Source organism: Leopardus geoffroyi, chromosome B4 (genome assembly GCF_018350155.1).
Source record: "Leopardus geoffroyi isolate Oge1 chromosome B4, O.geoffroyi_Oge1_pat1.0, whole genome shotgun sequence".
Lineage (NCBI taxonomy): Eukaryota > Metazoa > Chordata > Mammalia > Carnivora > Felidae > Leopardus > Leopardus geoffroyi.
In genome coordinates, this window is record NC_059341.1 from 15,674,028 (window position 1) to 15,694,217 (window position 20,190).

Consider the following 20,190-nt stretch of genomic DNA (forward strand, 5'->3'; position numbering starts at 1 on the left):
CAAATCGTAGTTCCTTTGCTCTATTTAAATTGTTGCCTGTTAAGTAGAAAGCTGGGACCGATTTCTGAGCACTGGCCTCCTTTTTTTGCGGCACCAGGAAGGGCACTCCAGAACAGACAGCAGGTACCTCAGGGACACACACAGAGACACGCGGCACTTGCCTTGGCTGAAGTGAGCTCTGAATCCCCTGCTCTGTCTGGAAGGGCCAGACTGAAATCGCAACAAGAGGCTGTTTCCTGTAGAAACGATGGGGTTAGCCAGCGGCTGTCTTCCACACGTTCTGGCAAGGCGGGCAGTCGTGGGGCTTACGCCGTCGTATGCCTACAAATTAAGACAACAGGGTTAATAGTTCAGAACTTCAGATTTACATCTATGGGGCCCATGGTCCATGGGCTATGTACACATTGGTGAGCTGGTGGAAAGCAATACATTCACCGGATCTAGTGCTTTATGTTATTGTCTCGTCAAAGAGCCCATGGGAGTGTCTGAATCATTGGTTATGTCTAGGGAACTTATATGGATTCCAGTGGGAGTTCCTCTGTCGGAGCCCACAATTACATCCCTGGATATTTTACTTTCACAGCCCTCCTTCCCCCCCTGACCTTGGCACATCACATCAAGTGCCATGCCCACAACATGTACTGAAATGTACATGAACAAATAGATGAGGAAGAAGGAGGAGTAACCATTTGTTTTCAGAAACCCAACCTTTGCCGGAACTTTTTGCTTTCCATAGGATAGTGGTCAAGAAGGAAGAATATTGGCAGAGTTCTTTCAAATGATACAGTGAGTGAGCCTAACTCAGAAAATTATCTAGTTAATAAAAAAAAAAAGGTACTAGGTTCTATGTCTGCCCAGGGCTATGTTGGGACTTAGCTGACCCTCCAGACGTACTGATGGAATAGAGTGGACATTACATGTACCCAAATCACTGTATGGGTTTGTGAAATTGAAGCTTGGTTAATTTCCTCGGAACTCGGTGTGTCTGGTGTGCAGTTTTTAACACAGTTATGTATAAATGGGGGAAGTGAATTCCTTTTCTTTGGATGATAACAAGAATGGCAACCATTCATTTAGTGCTCACCCTCTGCCAGCAACTGGTTCAGACCTTCATGCACACTATCCATTTCCTTTTCCCCAATTGTCCTCCATTTTTAAGAAGACAATTGCTACACAGAGACAAAATTGTGTGGCCGACTTCCACAATTCCTAAGAGGGAGCAGCTCATGTTAAACCAGACAACTTGATTCTAAAATTCAGAATTGAAACTCTCATATTGTCTAATGCAAGATACCAATTAAGCAGGATAGGATCAACTGTCAACTACCAGAGTGGGATTAAAACATGAAGTTAGGATACAGCTGTTTCACCAAAGATAAACTGTCATTTATATTTCATAAGAAACACTTGGGGAAAAAAATAGAAAGCTCGGGGATTTGATGCAAAGAAAGTTCACACAAATTATTTTAAAATATCTAGTGAGGATTATAATCACTGTTCTCTCTAGCACATAAGTATGAGTGGGAGGCAATTCTCAGTTTAGTTCATCATAAGCACATGAATCAAACATCAATAAGATGTTTAACTCTCTACTGAGGGGCTAAAACTTTTACAATACTGAACTTTAAATAAATGTGGTTCTAGAACACCATTTCCTTCTTTTTTCTTTTTCATTGCTTTATTTAATGTTCGTATTTTATTTTTTTTATTTTTTTTTTTTTAATTTTTTTTTTCAACGTTTATTTATTTTTGGGACAGAGAGAGACAGAGCATGAACGGGGGAGGGGCAGAGAGAGAGGGAGACACAGAATCGGAAACAGGCTCCAGGCTCTGAGCCATCGGCCCAGAGCCTGATGCGGGGCTCGAACTCACGGACCGCGAGATCGTGACCTGGCTGAAGTCGGACGCTCAACCGACTGCGCCACCCAGGCGCCCCTAATGTTCGTATTTTAAATCCACAGGTCCAATAAATAAAACCTTAAAACTGATTTTTATTTAACATTTTTTAAAAAAAAATTTTTTAATGTTTATTTATTTCTGAGACAGAGGGAGACAGAGCATGAGTGGGGGAGGGGCAGAAAGAGAGGGAGACATAGAATCAGAAGCAGGCACCAGGCTCTGAGATGTCAGCACAGAGCCCAATGCGGGGCTCGAACTCACAAACCGTGAGATTATGACCTGAGCCAAAGTCAGCCACTCAACAGACTGAACCACCCAGGCGCCCCGGCCTCTATTTAACATTTAAAGATTGATTACAAACTCAGTTACGTTTTCTTAACCAAGTCAAATTATAGTTTTCAATCTAGTACGACTGCTTCTATTGAACATGTTGAACACCATCAATAATAGTCAAAACAATGTATAAATCAAGGGGCGCCTGCGTGGCTCAGTTGGTTAAGCATTCAACTTTGGCTCAGGTCGTGATCTCATGGTTTATGGGTTTGAGCCCACATTGGGCTCTGTGCTGACAGCTCGGAGCCTGGAGCCGGCTTTGGATTCTGTGTCTCCCTCTCTCTCTGTCCCTTTCCCCACTCACGCTCTCTTTCCTTGAGTAAAAATTTATTTTACTCAAAAATAAATAAGAACTTAAAAAAAAACAGTGTATAAATCAAGATTACAAAACCTCGTTACTATATTTATACTTCAACCTACTCTCAAATGTTACCACCATTGTTTTAATCCAAGACTTTATTTTTGGTATACTTGGCTTTATACTTTCCTAAGGTGATACAGCTATAACATCCTTAGAGTTCAGTAATGTTAATACTATCTTGCTTTAAAGAATACCTTCCTAGAACGCCTTGGGAGTCTAGAGAATATGCCAATTGACTCTTGGTCAAGACTATCCACACGAGACTATTTGCTTCTCTTGGGGTGATGTGTTTGTTTAGCACAGCATTTCTTATACTTCAGCAGAACACTGGGGTTCTGTGAGGTATACAGACTCCCCCACCAAAAAAATACCACCAACAAAAACAACACATACACTAAGAGGATTTTTACAAGTCCATACACTCACAAAGGCAAGACTCTTTTAGTCTCCTTTATTTCTCCCCAAACTCAGAGGCCTAGTGAGTAGGTAGGTATTGTTCCTTCTTTTCTAAATGGCTGCAATCCTCTTAAGGCAAAAAAGTAAGGTAGAAATTTAGGGCTAAATGGTTCAGAAAGTCATAAGAATGAGCCACTTCCCAGGGGATCCTTTGAATGGGCACATCTTCCAGGATGTCTATGTGTTTCTCAGACCTCCCTCCCCCAGAGACCCTGGAATCAAAGGGCCTTGGTTGTAGTTCATACGGCTGGAGCATTGCTTTTCAGGAAGTGGATCTGAGGTAGAAGGTTTCCAGATGTCCCTGAATCAAAATTATATACCACTGAAACACTACATTTGATTAGCACGTTGTAATTTTATAAGGACCATCAGAAACATCCTAATCTAGTCCTCAACACCATGTGATTTTTTTGTTTGCATGAAGAAAATGAGACTTAGTGTGCTAGCTATTAAAGTATTGCCTCATCCAGTGTAAGCTAGTGACTAATCCGAGTTCATACACACAGTGAGTAGAGTCAGGAACTTACGTCCCCTGTCTCCAAATTCTAAATTATATCTTGTCACTTCTCTTTAAAATGCTGGCGATAGTTATTAAGATATATATATCCAGTTGTTGCTTTATGAAAGTGCAAGACCTCAGATTAACAAGGAAACAACTGATTTTTTAAATAGTTTAGAATAACAATTCTTTTATTTTAGATGGTTCCTAACTCTTGTAATGCCAAATAAATTTAACTTTTTTTTTTTGAGAGGGAGAGAGAAAGGGAGAGTGGGGGAGAGGGGCAGAGAGAGAGGGAGGGAGAATCTTAATCGGGGCTCCATGCTCAGCGCAGAGTCTGACGTGGCGCTTGACCTGACAACCATGAGATCGTGACTTGAACCGAAATCAAGAGTCAGATGCTTAACCGACTGAGCCGCCGAGGCATCCCCAAATCAATTTAACTTTTAATTTATAAAATTATAAGAAAAAAACTGCAAGGAAGAAAATATGAGAAACCTTGATCCCATTTATTTAAAATTCTAAAGTCATGGAAATTATCAATATGCATTTCCCCTTACTTCCATTTAGTTCCCAAGGCAGACCTAGCAAATTATATTACTATTGGAGACACACATAACAGTCACATAACTTACAGATATATAATTCTTATTTAAGTCTACTGCCAAGAGTTTGCTAGGCCTGAGAATTGGTTTTCTGATCTGTTGCTCAAGTGGTAAAAGTCAGAGAAATATACCACCCGCACCCCCTCCCCGCCCCCTGCAAAACCGGTACATTTCCATTAACTCATTTCTAGATGACATTAGTAAAATTTTGAAGTTGAATCCACAAAAGAAAAAGTAGCCATACCCCTGAAAGCTCCAACTACTGGGACTCTAAAAACAAAGGCATATCTGGTTGAGGGATAACCTAATTTCTACAAGAAGTTAATCGGTCCCTTCACAAAGTACCCAGAGTTTTGTCAAATTTCCGGATACCAACACACACATTCAAAATGCCTAAACTTATATTTATCACATGAAGATAGGAGACTAAGAGAGTAGACTTGGGCACATAACAGACAGTAAATATTTGATGTATGGATGAGTGCATGAATTACATAGGTAAGAGTATATGGCCTCTAAGAACAGAGGACTAAGAATGAGGGAAAGTCCAGAGTTAGGAAATAGCTGTCCTCCCTCTCATGGATTGGAATGTATAAATGCATAGCAGGCATGACAGTGAGTAAAAGAGGCTATTCACAGTGGGAAAGAGGTCAATTGGGGCTGCTTTCTGGGCAGGCTTTTTACATTTTGGCCCCAATGGGCAATGGAGGAGGGTCTAATCACAGGACATGGCTTATGCCACACACACAACTGCTCAGTGCCCTTCTCACAGGCAATGCCAATCTTTTGCCAGCACTGCAAGAGAACACGGAAGGCGGAAGGTGGGCAGAGGACATCAGGCCTGTCCCCAAAGCCCAGAGTATTCAGGACACATGACATTATGGCGCTCTTGGGAACCCTCCGCACTCTAAGCTCTAACCAGAAGTTAGAACTGAGCCAAACATTTTAATACTTGATGCTTTAATATCTTGAGGAGATCTGAGAAACCTTTTTTTTTTTTTTTTTTTTTTTTCAGAGTTAACACGTGTCGGCTCCGGCATAAAGTGACATTGGGGTGGGGAGCCATTCAGGTACAAGACTAACAGTCCTTTGTGATGACATTTATAGAGGCCTGGGTTAGGGTCCTAAGCACTGGTAATTTGAGAAAAGAGAGGGAACTTCTGCCATCCCATACACTTACTGATGATAGAAATAAGTGTAACTGACATGAGTGTAAAGCTCGGACTGTTCACCAGAATTAAATGAGTACAAAGATACAAAGCCCTCACAACACTTCCTGGCACACAGTACGTACTTGAGAGATATAAGCCTCTATTTGTAAAGGGAGACAAAGAGAAGGATAAATTGCTCTGTATGAAACGAACAAAAGTAGGAAGCTATTGCAGCAAAACCAAAAAGAGGTCTGAGAGAAGGGGTTTGTCCAGCAACACGGATGAGACTAGAGCATAACCCATGGATATTTCCAGCTGGGACTGTTGGGGCGGGGTGGCAGGGAGCGGGGCGGTAGGGGCAATTCTGACCTGGCTCCCAGTGACTCATGTCCCCGTGTAATCACCCCAACCCACCCTGCCCAGGAGTACGGGCTGCACCTAATGACTTACTTCTTCCAATGAAGAGATGAGAGCCATGGTGATGGGATGTCACTTCCATGACTAGGTTACAAAAGAGGGACTGTTCCATCTCGTCAGCCCTTTCTCTTGCACTCTGCACTGCCTGCTTTGATGAGTCTAGCTGCTGTGCTATGAGATACCTGCAGAGAGGCCCTCCTGGAGAGGAGACGAGGGAGGCCTCCAGCCCATTTTCTGCGGGGAACTGAATCCTGCTGCCGACTATGTGAGCCAGCTAGGAAAGGGCCAGGTACCCAGCACCCTCGTTCTTGGCTCACAGAAACGTTCAATGTTGTTGTTTTAAGGCATTGGGGTTTGGGGATATTTGTTATGCAGCAATCGATAACTAATGCAGGAGGTGTGAAATGAGGGACTGAGAGAGAAATGAACAATGGAGTCTTAAGGATCACTTTTGAACTCAACTGCTATGTTGCTATTTGCAGTAAACACCTGCCAGTGCTCCAAATAGTTAAAGTCTATTACACAAAGGAGACTCAAGATCGTGGTATTTTGGAGAAATTAAAAACAAAGTGTAAATTCCAATATTCTCTTAAGGGGGATGGAGAAATGGAATGGCCACAAGAAGCAAGAGACAGTGGGCTTAAAATGTGAACCGCGACAAGAAATAGCCATCTGGTTGACCTCCTTCCTTCTCTCTTCACTTCTCCTCTCTCCTCATTTCTCTACATAGAAATCCCTGAAAATATCAGGGGAGAATAATGAGTTTCCTAGACCCCTGAGTCTCCTTTTCCTCACCTGGAGTGATCAACCACTGAACACTACTGAGGGAGCAAACAATACTCATGAACTTAGTGACATGGAGGTCGCTGGAGGTCTAATGAGTTGTTTGGACATAATTATGGACAGACACTAACTGAGTGGACTGAGCTGTGTGTGCAAAGGGGAGAAACAGAGGACTAAGTGTTGACACCTTCACTTCTCTTTTAACAGTTGGCTCCTCTAGGGATGGAGGAAGGAGCCATGAGGTAATATGTGCTGCCTGGCACAGGAGAAGTACTCAGTGAATCCAGTGATCCTGTTTTCTTTCTTTGTTTCTTCCTTAGTTCTTTGGAAAATACGGCTATCACAAACTGTTCGGGAATTTGTGATAGGATCCATTAATGTACCAGCTGACCTGGAGATAACAAAGTACCTGACCTCTTTGAGGAAAGGCAATGATTTCAAATATGGGTTCCTCCCCAAACACCTTCCCTACAAAACCTTCCCAGCTCCACAACACAGCTTCATAAATACTCCACAAGTGGATCCTCAATGGATGTCCGTATCCATGGTTAGTTCAAACCACACTGTTCATATCCCTTCTGTTGCATGGCCTTTGCTGGCAGGCTATGCACAGGCTCCAGCCTGTCTGACATTTTCCATCAGATCAACTAAAGCCCAGGGGCAAGCACACTGACCTTCAATTAAAAACACCCGGGAAACACAGGGACCTTATGGTCAGAACACCTGGAAGCATTCTTTTCTTAGGTCCTAACACTTGAGTCCTGGGTCCACCGAGGGTATTTGTTTTCTTGCCAAGGCACTTCAGAAGCCGCTGGTTATCTTTCCATCATCTCACAAATGGGGGTGGAGAATCCCTCCCTCTGTCTCATCATTGTAAAGATCAAGTCAGACAATGTATTGGAAGTGTCGTGGAAAGAATATAGTATGAATGTGAAGGTAAGTTTCTCCCATTCATTATGGGAATCCTCACGCATATATTTCCAGTAGGATTTGGCAATGCAGAGTAAATGTAAAAGCTAGCACTTCCACGTCAATATGTCTAACCTAGGGAAACTCTTGCATGATTGCATTCGGAAATATGTCCAAGAACGTCCATTGCTATAAGAGTTGCAACAGCTGAATATTGGAAGCAATTTGCACATGCATTCACAGTGGAATGGGCATGCGACTCGTGGTATACTCATGAAATGGAGTATTGTACGATGGCAAAAAGAATGCATTAGGGGCGCCCGGGTGGCTCAGTCGGTTAAGTGTCCGACTTCAACTCAGGTCACGATCTCGTGGTCCGTGAGTTCGAGCCCCGCGTCGGGCTCTGGGCTGATGGCTCAGAGCCTGGAGCCTGCTTCCAGTTCTGTGTCTCCCTCTCTCTCTGCCCCTCCCCTGCTCGTGCTCTGTCTCTCTCTGTCTCAAAAATAAATAAACGTTAAAAAAAATTTTTAAAAAAAGAACGCATTAAATCTAAATGCATTACAGAGTAGACAAACGTTAAAAACAGAATGTTGAGCGAACAGAGCAAATAGAAGGGTATTGTATTTGCGGTATTCCTTGCTTAAAGTTTTAAAACTTGCAAAATAATATATGCTGTATATGAAAATTACAAAAAAATGAAAAAGTATAAAACAGCCATGGGCGCTGTAAACCCAAATTCTGATAAGCAGTTTCCTCTGTGATGAGAATAGGGAATAGTGTCAGTGCGGGTGACACAGGGGACTTCACTGTCTCTTTAGTAATTCCTTTATTTGGGGGGGAAAAAAAAAGAACTTGAAGCAAGTATGGGAAAATATTACAATTTGGCAAGTCTGGACAGTGAGATGACTTTGTTCTTTATACACTTCACATGTATTATATAGTCTATACTTTTTTATATTCTTAAAATATTTCATAATAGAGTGTTCACTAAAGAAAAGAGTGTTTAGATGAAGAAAGTAATAGGGAATGTCGAGTCAGATTCACATATAAATATGGTCTTCATAGCACTATGATAATAAAGAAGTAATCAAAATGGTCAATAATAAGCTAGCGGTTAAAGAAATTCTAGTATGTCTATATAATTGATTAAATAGCCAAGGATACTACTTTCGAGGAGAAACGTATTAAGTGTTAAGTGGGAAATGTAGGATACAAAATGATGTGTGGTATTAGCTTAACTATCTATGTGTACATGTGTGTAAGTGTGCATGTGTGTGTATGGATAGGTATGTAAGTGTAGGAAATAAGCCAAAATGTTTCAGGGTTTGTCCTTACATTGCAATATTATGGATGGCATTAATTTCTTTTGTTCTTCTTGCCTGTATTTTAGAAATTCAACATGAGGAGCACGTAAAACTTTTAAATACTGTATACATTTAAAATGTTTAAGTGTGCAGCCAGTCAGACATGTAAGGAAAGAAATCCATACAAAGACAAGAAAATATGTTACTCATATGACAGTGCCACAGTATCTAAGGCAGATGGCTATTAATGCCACTTAATCTGGTCTTTGCAGCCCGACAAGAATGTAGTTAAACAGATATGGGTTCTGTTTTAAGATCTCCGAGGCATTTGCTAGTTGGTTAATATCTCCAACTGTAGTGCAGACCTCTCTCTGAGCTCCAGGCTTATCTATCCAACTGCATTCCAGACACCACTGCTCGTGTGGCCCCACAAACCTTGAGCATCGATGTCTCAAACTGAAGTCATCTTTCCTCCCCTAATTTCTCCTTCACCCTCATTTCTTGCCTCCATAAATGCCCACAGCAGGTTATGCACTTGGTGAACATTTTCAGACCCCTCCCATATTTCCCGAATCCAATGGATCTATGTGTTTTGCCAATTCTCTCTCCGATGTATTTCCTGGACCCATGCCACCACTTTCCCACAGGGGCTCCTCTGGGTGTGGGACCTCGTCACCTCTCCCCTTGGTCATGGCGCCTGAACTTTTCCCTGCCTAAATATGTGTCCCCTTTAACTCAAGCTTCAAACAACTGCCACTGTGGGGCACTCTTCATAAAATGTAAAATCTGATTCAACAAGAAAGCTGAATACCCCAATGATATAAAATACTGCACTAAATAAAGACAAGTAATTACTGATGCTTCGCTTTGAGGGAAAGAACAGGTGTCTGACTCGGATGCCGTGCACAGCCCTGAGCCCCCAGCCCCCTCCCCACTGATCCAAATTCTGGCTGATGGAATGACTCATGATCACCTCACTGGAATAGTCAGCACGCACAGCCCGAAGCATATGACCCAGGGGGAAAAATGAACAGTAGCTTCCTCAGTAATGTTTGTATTTTCATCTCCAGAAACTGGAATCTATTCCCTCAGATCGAGTTGGAGAGGAGGAAGTGAGAAAATATTTCTACTGTATCTCTTATTTTCTTGTTTTACTAAGTTTCATCTTGCTCGAGGAGGAAATAAACCAACTAAATATGCGTGGGCTAAAACTATTACAAACTGGAGGACGAGGAAACTATTTTAATTCAAAAGCAAAAACACACGGTGTGTTTTATAATCCGCAAAGTATGACAGTGTTTGGTCTGAGCTCGAGTTGAGCTTTCCCTGAAAACAAATCACGAATGTATATGAATAGATATAAATGTATATGAATATGCTTTTATTGGCATTTTCTGCGACACTACTTTTTTTTTTCTGAACTCATTTGTGAATCTTCTGGAAGGTATTAAAATAACACATTTATGAAGTAATAAAATTCGCTGAGATGATATGGTGAAGAATGTGCGAAAACAAATTACATGTTTTAAGATTTTAAAAAATATTTTAAGATAAGGCTGGCCTTTATAACTAATGATGGTAGTCAGCAATGAACTATGGATTATGGATCCATTTCTGGGTACCTACGGTTCACAATTTTTGAAAAGATAAGACCTTTAACATGGTTTCAGTAGTAACAGAAGCAGTAGAAGGAAAATTGGGGGTAACAATTAACACTTATCTATACCAGACACTATGCTAAATGCTTTACCTTTTAAAAAATCCAATTTTTCTTACAATTCTACTTTACATTTGGTAAAGTTGAGGCTCAGAAAACAGAACTTGCTCACAGCCACATACTAAGTAGTATAGAGCCAGTAATGAATCCCGTCCGTTGGACATCTGATCAATTATCATGAAACCAACTGAAAAGATAAAATCAAGTTTTATCCATGACCTCCAAGAAAGATAATCATGGGAGCTCAGGAAATAGAATGGAAGTGTCTCGTTTATTTAGACCTGCAATAAAGCATTCCTACAGTGGCATTTTAGAATTTGGGGCCCCCATGGATTTCAGAACAGTTGGCACCTGTCATGGATTCCATCCCACTGAACATGCATGGGATTCCCAGCATGGCTTATACAGCACATTGTGTACCAAAGGGCACAGTGTCCAGGGCCAATACATAACCCTAAGATTTCTATCCCTGATTCCTAAACTCAGTTTTATTCTTTTTTTTCTTTTAATGTTTGTTTATTTTTGAGAGAGAACAGAGACAGAGAGAGACAGAGAGAGAGAGAGTGCGAGCACGAGCGGGGGAGGGGCAGAAAGAGAGGGAGACACAGAATCCAAAGCAGGCTCCAGGCACAGTGCCCAATATGGGGCTCGAACCCAAGAACCGGGAGATCATGACCTGAGCACTTAACCCACGCTTGACTGACTGAGCCACTCAGGCGCCCCTCAGTTTTATTCTTAGGTTCAGATCTAAATCCCCTTCTCGTCCTTCTCTGGTCTAAAAAGCCATAACCTGTCTGGTCTAGAATGGCCTCTTCCCTCACCTGGGCCCCGGCTTACTTTGGTTTTCAACCCAGCCTTTATCTTTGACTTCATTTTTGACTCCTTGCAACACGTGTCTCCTGCTCTGGATCACCTTAAAGATTATCAGGGTGAAAGGATAAGATATCTGGGGTTCAGAAGAGACAGTTTGCATTGCAGGAAAAAGTCAATTTGGAGGATGGGAGTCCCTGAAAGATTTTCACGTGCTGCACATGGTGGTGTAGCTGCTAACAGAATTCCCATTTTGGAATGGGAACTGCTCCAAGATAGAGGAAATATTCAGTGATAGGGAGGGGAATCCCTTAGGAAAATATCCAAGTTGTTAAAGTCATAAGTGTATGTGAGGAAGGAAATGAAAATATTACTCATCATAGCAGCCTTTGGTGGGGGTGGGGGGGAGAGGGGGAGGAAGCATGGGGTTCCTCAGGCAGCGGTGTTTGCCAGCCAGGTGTCTCTGAGGTTAAATACCAGGTGACACTCACGGTGGCACATCTCACACATCAGGACTTCATCACCCCTATTCCTTCGTTCTACATTATTGCACTCGGTCCTCAATTTTTACAGATTCTAACCTCGAGCGATTTGTCATCGTTGCAAGCAGGGACTCAAAGATCCCCGGAAATGTCGATAGGCAAAGAAATCCAAGAAGCTCATTTTGTTTTCACAAATAAACAAGCATTTAGTGAGATTCTGAGCTGAAATGCAAACCGAACAAAACAAAGCCTGTGCCCACAGATTGAGAACTGTGGCTTCCGTTCAGTTAGTATTTGCTTTGGGGATGTGAATTGTTGGCACCGTTCTTGGTGACTAATTTGGCACTGGAAGGCCAGGTTATCAAAGGCAAGTCACAGAATAAAACATTTTCAAGAAATCCGTCAGAGGTAGTCCTCAAGTATCAGCTAGAAACAGAAATGAAACTTCCTGTGGGGAAAAGTGAGGGAGAAAGGGAAGACAGGGAGGCAGGGAGAGGCGGATTCTTGTCATGGATTTATTTGTAAAACAATAAATATTTAAAGAATCGCTTCCATCTTCTCTTTGAAGCACTGAGTTCTATTATTCCTGGGTCTGTTTTGGAACAGATCAATGTTTTAAAAGGAAACACATCATGGGTAGTATCTAAAACTAAATAAATAAATCAAGCAAAATACGGATTCTGCGTCCTGTGTCTGCCCTGTTCCACCCAGGGTCTTACAGTGAAACAACCTGCGCAATGAGCAGACCAGACATTGTGGCTTTGGGTGGGGGGAGGGGATCTGGTTTTCTTCAGATCACACACTTTGTTTTCTTTCTCCCGGATGGGGGCAAAAAGCTTCAGAAAGAAAACAGTTACTCATCATGTGCCCTTTTTTTTGTACTAGGCTCTGTTCGCCCTAATGTATATTTTCTCCAAAGCAGAGGCTGGATCTGGACTGTGCTCCGCTTGCTTTTATCTGTTTCTAACTGATTCTCCCAAGGCAGACATTCCATTGTGCTGAGCAAAGAGGATGCTGAAACCAGAGGCGGGAGTCTCCAGGGCCCCGCTGGGGCTGCAGGACCGACCTCTCCCTCTCTCGCACTGAGCTACCAACCAGCATTTCTCAGAGATCGATAAGAGCTTGCAGAGCTACGTGGATTTAAGGCTCGGAAGAGAGACTCTAATTAAGCAATTAACTGTCAGTTGGAGGTCACTTTAATACTCAGCCTTCACGAAAGGCAACATAATGGAGCCATTTGCGTGCTGACCATACAGAGTCATGCCCAACCAGTGGGTCCCACTGCTGCCCTAGCAAGAAATACTTACAATGTGTCATTCAGGAGAGCCTGGGGTTAATTACACTAGCCACTCAAAGGGGACAGAGCGGAAAGTGCAAACATATTACCAAATTAGCTGAAACCCGAGTGCCAGTGGACCTTTCCGATTAGCTCCCCACGATGCCCACCACTTCAATACAAGTCAGAAAATTCCGTTTCTCTCTCTTTTTTCATTAGAGCAGCATGAAATTCTAGAAAACGGGCTTCTGTGATGTTATCTAAGTTCTCATGCGGCTCAAACTAGTGAGATCGTATATCAATAATTGTGCCAGGGAGTGAACTCAGCACAACACATCCCCAAATGTGTCATCTGCAATTTTCCACTGAAGTACTGACAATTGCAGGAATAGGGACCGCAAAATTCATGCATTCATTTATTCAGCCCTGCATCTATTAGCAATTTGTGTACCAAACAGACTGCTGCCTTTGGGATACAAAGACCACTGCTGTTGGTTGGTCATAGGAAAGAGGATAGAGGCTGTGTATTACTGTTTCATTTTAAGATTTTCATTCGTTTCTTCTACTCATTAAATTTTGCCTTCAGTTCCACAAAGCCACAGGGATGGCTTGGGGTTCCCCGTGGGCTCACTCCGCCTCCTTTTAGGACTGCTGGGGACCAGGGCCTGCCACAGGAAGAGCTCTCTTTTGCTCAGCAAGTGGAGTGTGGAGATGACCTCTTCCCAATGCCAGATCTTGCTCCCCAGGGCAGAACCCGAAGCTTAGCCAGTCTGTGCGAATCTGACTGTGACCTCTAGAGCGAACCCACACTGACGTCACCGGACCCTCGGGATCTGTTTTTTCATGTCCACCCTGTGCTCTTCTTCCCACCCACAGACACAACTCCTAACTGGATCCTGTTTCTGTGTGGGTCTCCCAGGCACTCGATTTTGCAAATGGGCAAGCTCAGATCCCCCGGCCATGAAAAGAGGGAGTGGTGGAGCCATGCCTGGACACCAGTGCCCAGCAGGGTTGGGCGCGTGGTTGACACCGAAGATTGAACGGGTGGATGGAGCCCAGGCCACCTGCCTCCAAAGCAAAGACACCTTCCTCCTCGTATCTGGAATCCTAACACTCTTCCTCGTATTGACAAATGAGCTCTGGGTTCATCCAAAAGAGAATGCAAATAGTTTTATTTTTTCTCCCCCGATTTCTCAGCTGCCCGCGAGTCTGCAATTTGGTTCCTTGCGTGTAGCCTGTAATTTTTCTATTTTACCAGAATACTACCTCTTACTTTAGGCTTGCTTATGTTTTAGTGCCGGCCCTGCTATTAACATCTACCAGGTCTTGATCCTGACCATCCAGACTTCACTTTTCTTATTTTTAAAATAAGAATACCACACACAAAAAATTGGGATATGGCAGTAAATTATCTCTAATCTCTCCCCCTGCAACCTTAACATTCTATGTATCTATGCGTTTGCAACTATTAGCCATAATGTCTGTTAAAATTTATATTTCTACTTCTGACAATCCAAACTGTTATAGGAGTTTTAAAAAACACGATGGCTGGTCCCATCCAGCCATAATTTACCTTGGTATTTAATAATACACTTGGGCTCTATTAAAAATCCCACGAACACAAACATTACCTGGCAGCATCATTGGCAGCTGAATATTTTTCTCTTTGCTAATGACTCTGTCTCAGCACCGGGACCAAGAAATTAATCTGAATTCTCCAGAATGAATGATGGGCTTTGTGTGAACTTAAGCTGCAGAGATATTATGTAAGATACTGGACTGCTGGGTACGTTTCACACCCAGTGTCCACCTAGCTGTAAAGGATAGATGGTTGGTGCCTCAATGCTTGCGTTCATGAGCCCCCTGGACAACTAACCATAACTTGGAGCCAAGCTTCCAGCCTCACCAGGATACTGCCCTCCTGGTTCCAAGCTCTGCAGGCCTGCTATCCCTTAACTGGGTCCACTTGGCAACCACACACAGCAGATCTCTACCCCCACTCTACCAGAATAGTCCTTCTCCACGTTACTTTATCTTTTTTGTAAAGGTAATTCATAAATGGTACAAACAAAAAATAACTTATCTTATGTGTGATTTCTGTAATTTTCAGTGTGAATAAATTTGCAAATGAAAATTATATGGCTTAGCGTCAGTCGTGTGTTTTAATTTCGCATTCTGAAAATATGAAATTTATAGGATCCCTTTGTCTCTTCTTCAGATCGCCACCTTGAACATGACCGCATCGATTATTCCCTTTGTCTCTTATATTGAGCTGCTCCTCTTCCACCAGTGCCTTGCCTTTTTCACATGGTCAAGCTTCTCCACTTTCCATTGGTCTCGCCTTACCTGTAGGTTATAACCTTTCATCCCCTTATATCATTCACTGCCATCACTTTAGGACAAAGCTAAGAAGTTCCTGCCCCTTCTAACCTGTTGTGATCTAGAGTCTTCTACTACTATGCACACCCATCCTGCTCCTTACAAGGTCATCAAAGACTGAATTCAGTAGCTTTGCTCCAATCCTCTTCCTAGTTGACCTCTGCTGGATTTGATACCTTCGATCACCCACTCTTAAAATTGGCTTTGCCCCCCATTTCTATACTACCGCTCTCTCTCGTTCTCCACCTGCCTCTGAATGCTCTTTCTCAGTTTTCTTTTCCTCTGTTTCTCCATTTGCCCCATAAATGGTGGTGTTTCCCAACAAGTTTACTTGGCCCTTTTCTCTTTAGAAAATACTACTGTAAGTGATCACACCTACTTTTGTGGCTTAACAGCTACCCAGATCTACAGAAATTAATCATACCTACACATCCAGCTCAGATCCCATCCTGAGCACTAAATTCTTATGTCAAACTCTGTAAGGGACATAGTGTAGACCTCTAAACTGAAAAGTTTCCGAATCACACTCACGACGTCTACCCCTTTACTCACTTTCTAGCGTCATCGCTCACTCGTTCTTCAAGTGAATAGTCTTCACTTCTTCATCTCTAACACCCACCTTACCCTCCACCATGTCATTAGCCTATAAATTTCAGTGACTATATGACCACCATGAGTTCTCCAATACGTCTCTTTTTCTCCATGCCCAAGGCCACCACCCCTGATTTTTCCATAGCTTCCCAAATAGCCTTGTTGCCATCTTTCTCTTCCTCTGCCAACCTAGTCTTCACACAGCTGCCCATTATCATTATAAAACACAGTTTTGAGTTTATGATTCCTCTGTTTTACAGAAAACTTTCATCAACTCATACTATCTATAGGATAATTTCAGATTCAGAGAGTGTAAAAGAGTTTGTCCAGTCCTGAGGCCACTCACGATGTCTTCTATAGACTCTTGGTCTCTGTGTGCTCCCACACATAGCTATACTCCAGGACAACATCTTTCCTATTCCCACACATCTGTGTATATTCACGCCTCTGTGAACAATTTCCCCTATTCTTTTCCCAAAGCCTCTTCTGGTCTCACCACCACATTTCCACTGGTGAAATTCTGCCACTCAAACATCGTTTCCAAAGTGAAACCTTCCCTGGCTTCCAGATCCAAATGAATCCCCTCTTCTGTTTTCTTATGATTATTACTATAGTCAGTGAGTCCAAGGTATAGGAGATGTCAGGTGCTGTGCTAGGAGAAAGATGCCTAACCACGTTCTTGTTTCACTGAGGTCCTTGAGGCCCAGAAAGGAAGCACTGGCCCTTAAGCTCACTGTTCCTTCTAGTATTCCCTGCTGTCCCCTCTTCCAGCCCTCATTGCACATGCCCCTATGTGGGCACTCACCATCAGCATCATTATGACCAGGGCTGGCATGAATCAATAACTTTCTATATGCATAGCAGGTCACTTAACATGATCTCAAATATCCCAACAACAAGTCTGACACAGGTACTTACTATCCCCATGTCACAGTTAAAGAAACTGCATCTATATGTGACTGGGTTACTCCAGGGTAACACAGCTCAGGAAGGGCAAAATTCAGACTCAGCTCTAGGTCCACCCCACCACAGAGTTAGATTTCTTAACCATGGCACCATGCTATTGACGTGGTTCGCTTTTTACGTGTAAGTCTTGCTCCGGTTGACTTGCATCTGTTTCCAAATGCTCTATCTGCCCACTGGCAGGGATACCCCAACTCCTTCACACAGGATTCCCTCATTTTGACAACTTGTTTGGACTACTACATTTCGTATGTTACCTTATCTGCCAGACTGAACTCCTCCCAGCACCTGTTTTTGGGTTTATTTTCCTGTCTCCATGCCTAGGACCAGTTCATATTTGAGGTTTTACTTCCTTCTATCTGTTGCCTTCTACTACAGTTTGTTAAGTCAAGCCCAGCTGCATGCTGAGATATGGCAGTGGTTAAGAGAAAACCCTGTCTATGTATTTATATCTCATATAGGTGGAAAACTCTATTCATGACTGTAGGGGGGGGGGGGGAAATGTAGCCATGCTGGGCGTGCCTTTGACCTAGGCTTTGTTTACACTCTTTCGTAAGTTAAATTCTATGGGTTGTGGACTTTACCAAAGAGAAGAGAAGATACTGTACCTGGCACTAACCCATTTGGGAAAGGAAGCAAATGGTGGAGAATTGCCCACCGCAAGCAAATCAATGAGGTAAACAACTTGTTTCCGGCCCATTTGAACTTCTCCTGAAGATCCCTTTTTGGTTTCAATGCTTCATTTAACCTTCATTCTTAAAGACTATTTTAGGAGAGTACAAAGTTCCTGATTGGTAGTTATTTTCTTTTTTTAGACTGAAGATAACATTCCATTGTCTTTTCTCCTTCTTTTCTGTTTTCAAGTTTATGTGTTTATTTTTAGGGAGCGAGAGAGAGAGAGAGAGAGAGGGCGCGAGAGCATGAGTAGGGGGGAGGCAAAGAGAGAAGGGCAGAGAGAATCCTAAGAAGGCACCATGCTGTCAGTGCAGGGCCCAATGTGGGACTCAATCTCATGAACCATGAGATCACCACCTGAGCTGAAATCAAGGGTTGGACGCTTAACTCACTGAGACACCCAGGTACCCCTGACTCTTCTCCTTCTAATTATCACTGTTGAAAAGTCAGAATTTAGTCTGCCACTTCCTAAAAGCAATTTGTCCCCCTACCCACTCCCCTGGCTGATTGTAACATTTTCCTTTTATCTTTAGTTTTTTTTAGATTAGCATGTCTTTCTATTTATTTCTCTTTCTATTTATACTTGCTTAGTTGTTTGGGTTCCTTGGGATTCTTGTTTTTGTAAATGTGACATCTTTCATCAGTTTTAGAAAAGTCTTCATCATTAGCATTTCAAATATTGCTTCTGTTCCATTATATCTCTCACTTTTCCTTCTGGGGTGACAATTAAATGTATATTATATCTTTTATAAGCATACTGTATGTGTCTTAACCTCTCTTCTATATTTTCCATCCTTTTGCTTATTGTGATTTATCCCTAGATTCCTTTGACTTATTTTCCAGTTCACTATTTTTCTCTTCATCTCTATCTAATCTGCCTAAAAGACAAAACACACACATACACAAAAACAAAAAACTAAACAAAAGAAAAAAAACCCCACTTCCATTGAGATCTAAATTTCAGCTATTCTATTTTATCCAGTTCAGAAAATTTTAGTTGGTTCTCTTCCATATTTGCAGTGTCACCTTTTACAGTTTGCAGTTCCTTGCTGAGAGTTTGAAGTTTGACTTTTATCTCCATGAGCTTGTTTACCAATCATAACTGTTTACCAATATGTGATATTACTATGTTTGTTTCCATTGTCTGTTACTCATATTGACTCTCATTTATGTTATATCCCCTCCTCATATACGTGAATATCTTTGATAGTGTGCCGGCTATTGCATATGAAAAATTATGAATAGAAATGAAATCTAGGCTGATTTTATCCCCCTTTGAAGAAGATTCTAAATTGCTTTTGCCAGATGTACAAGGATGTATTAACAATACAGGGTCCTCTCTCAGCCAGGATCCCCCTCAGATTTTGGGGCCACCCAGGTGACTTAAAGCTGGAATACAGTCTCTGTGAAAGCTGTTTTAATTTTGTTTTACCTAGGATATGGTTTACCAGGACTTCCACCCTGTTCCGGCTCTGGCCTCAAACTCTGATCCTCTTCGCCCTGAGAGGCTCACAGAGGTGCTGCCAACCCCTGCTGAATCAGCAAATGCCCTATAGACAAAAGCTATGTGAAATACTAGGCTCACATCTCTCTCAGATATTAACTCAAAAACTTCACATTACCTTGTCAGTTCTTTGCTGCATTTAGGAAGATGTTTTTTAAATATCAGCTTACAAATTTTAAATTGTCTTTTTCAGGAGAGTTGGTCTGAGTTACCTTTATGGAAAGTAGATGTTCTATCCTTTATGTCTGTACAATGCTTTGCCAACTTAGACCCTGAAGACTCATTTAGAAGACTAAAACAGTCATGAGTCAACTGATCTTTTAAGGAGATTACTTTTTAATCTTGTAAAATAGTATCTGAAATCATACCATGACTGCACTACTTTGAAAAATGTGAAACAACTTTTGAGTTTTCTTGAGTTAAATTTGAAAGCAGGCCAATTGGAGTTTGTGTAAGAAACTGTCAGGAAACTAAAATATAAAGTTCCATCAGCCAAGAGAATCTGGTTTATATTTGAGTGAAATGTCTCTAAATACAAATGAAATATGGAAAATCTTTTGTTAAAAAAAACAGGTAACCAAAAAAATCAATTTAAAAACAAAAAGAAAATCTCAAAATACATTCTCATTCACTCCTACATCAAGGATACATCCTTAATTTCAGGTGAGAATGCATTAAAGCTGAAAGTAGTGATAGAAACTTTGGTCATCTGACCAATTAATACCCATCTCTCTTTCCTCCACCCCCATCCCCAAAACTATTCTGTCCTAGGGGACACTGATTTGTTCAAGTAGCAGATCGAGATATCCTGAGCTCAAAAAAAGTAGAACCCTGTGAAAACCCCCGGAGGCTTAATAATAATTGATTTAAAGTAGTTATGATAAATTCATTCTACTATAAATTCCTTAATCTCTCTTGCAGCCAATTCTGGCCAATGATGTAGGTAAGTAAGCGGACTTGTGTGAAAATTTTCTTCCTTGATTAAAAAAATACAAAATAGAAACAAATAGAATTATCCCTTCTCCCTTTTTCTGCATCTGTACTCAGAAAAGATGTTCAGAGCTACTGCAGCCATT

The 20,190-nt window shown here is 41.9% G+C and overlaps 1 protein-coding gene across 2 annotated transcripts in view; it reads right to left on the reverse strand.

Moving 5' to 3' along the window:
* CUBN (cubilin) overlaps positions 1-20,190 on the reverse strand; it is a 283,940-nt gene that overhangs the window by 124,412 nt on the left and 139,338 nt on the right. For both annotated transcript variants that reach the window (XM_045463384.1, XM_045463382.1), the window contains exon 32: positions 162-321. In XM_045463384.1, the coding sequence (XP_045319340.1) occupies positions 162-321 (160 nt within the window). The remainder of the gene's footprint in view (positions 1-161; positions 322-20,190) is intronic.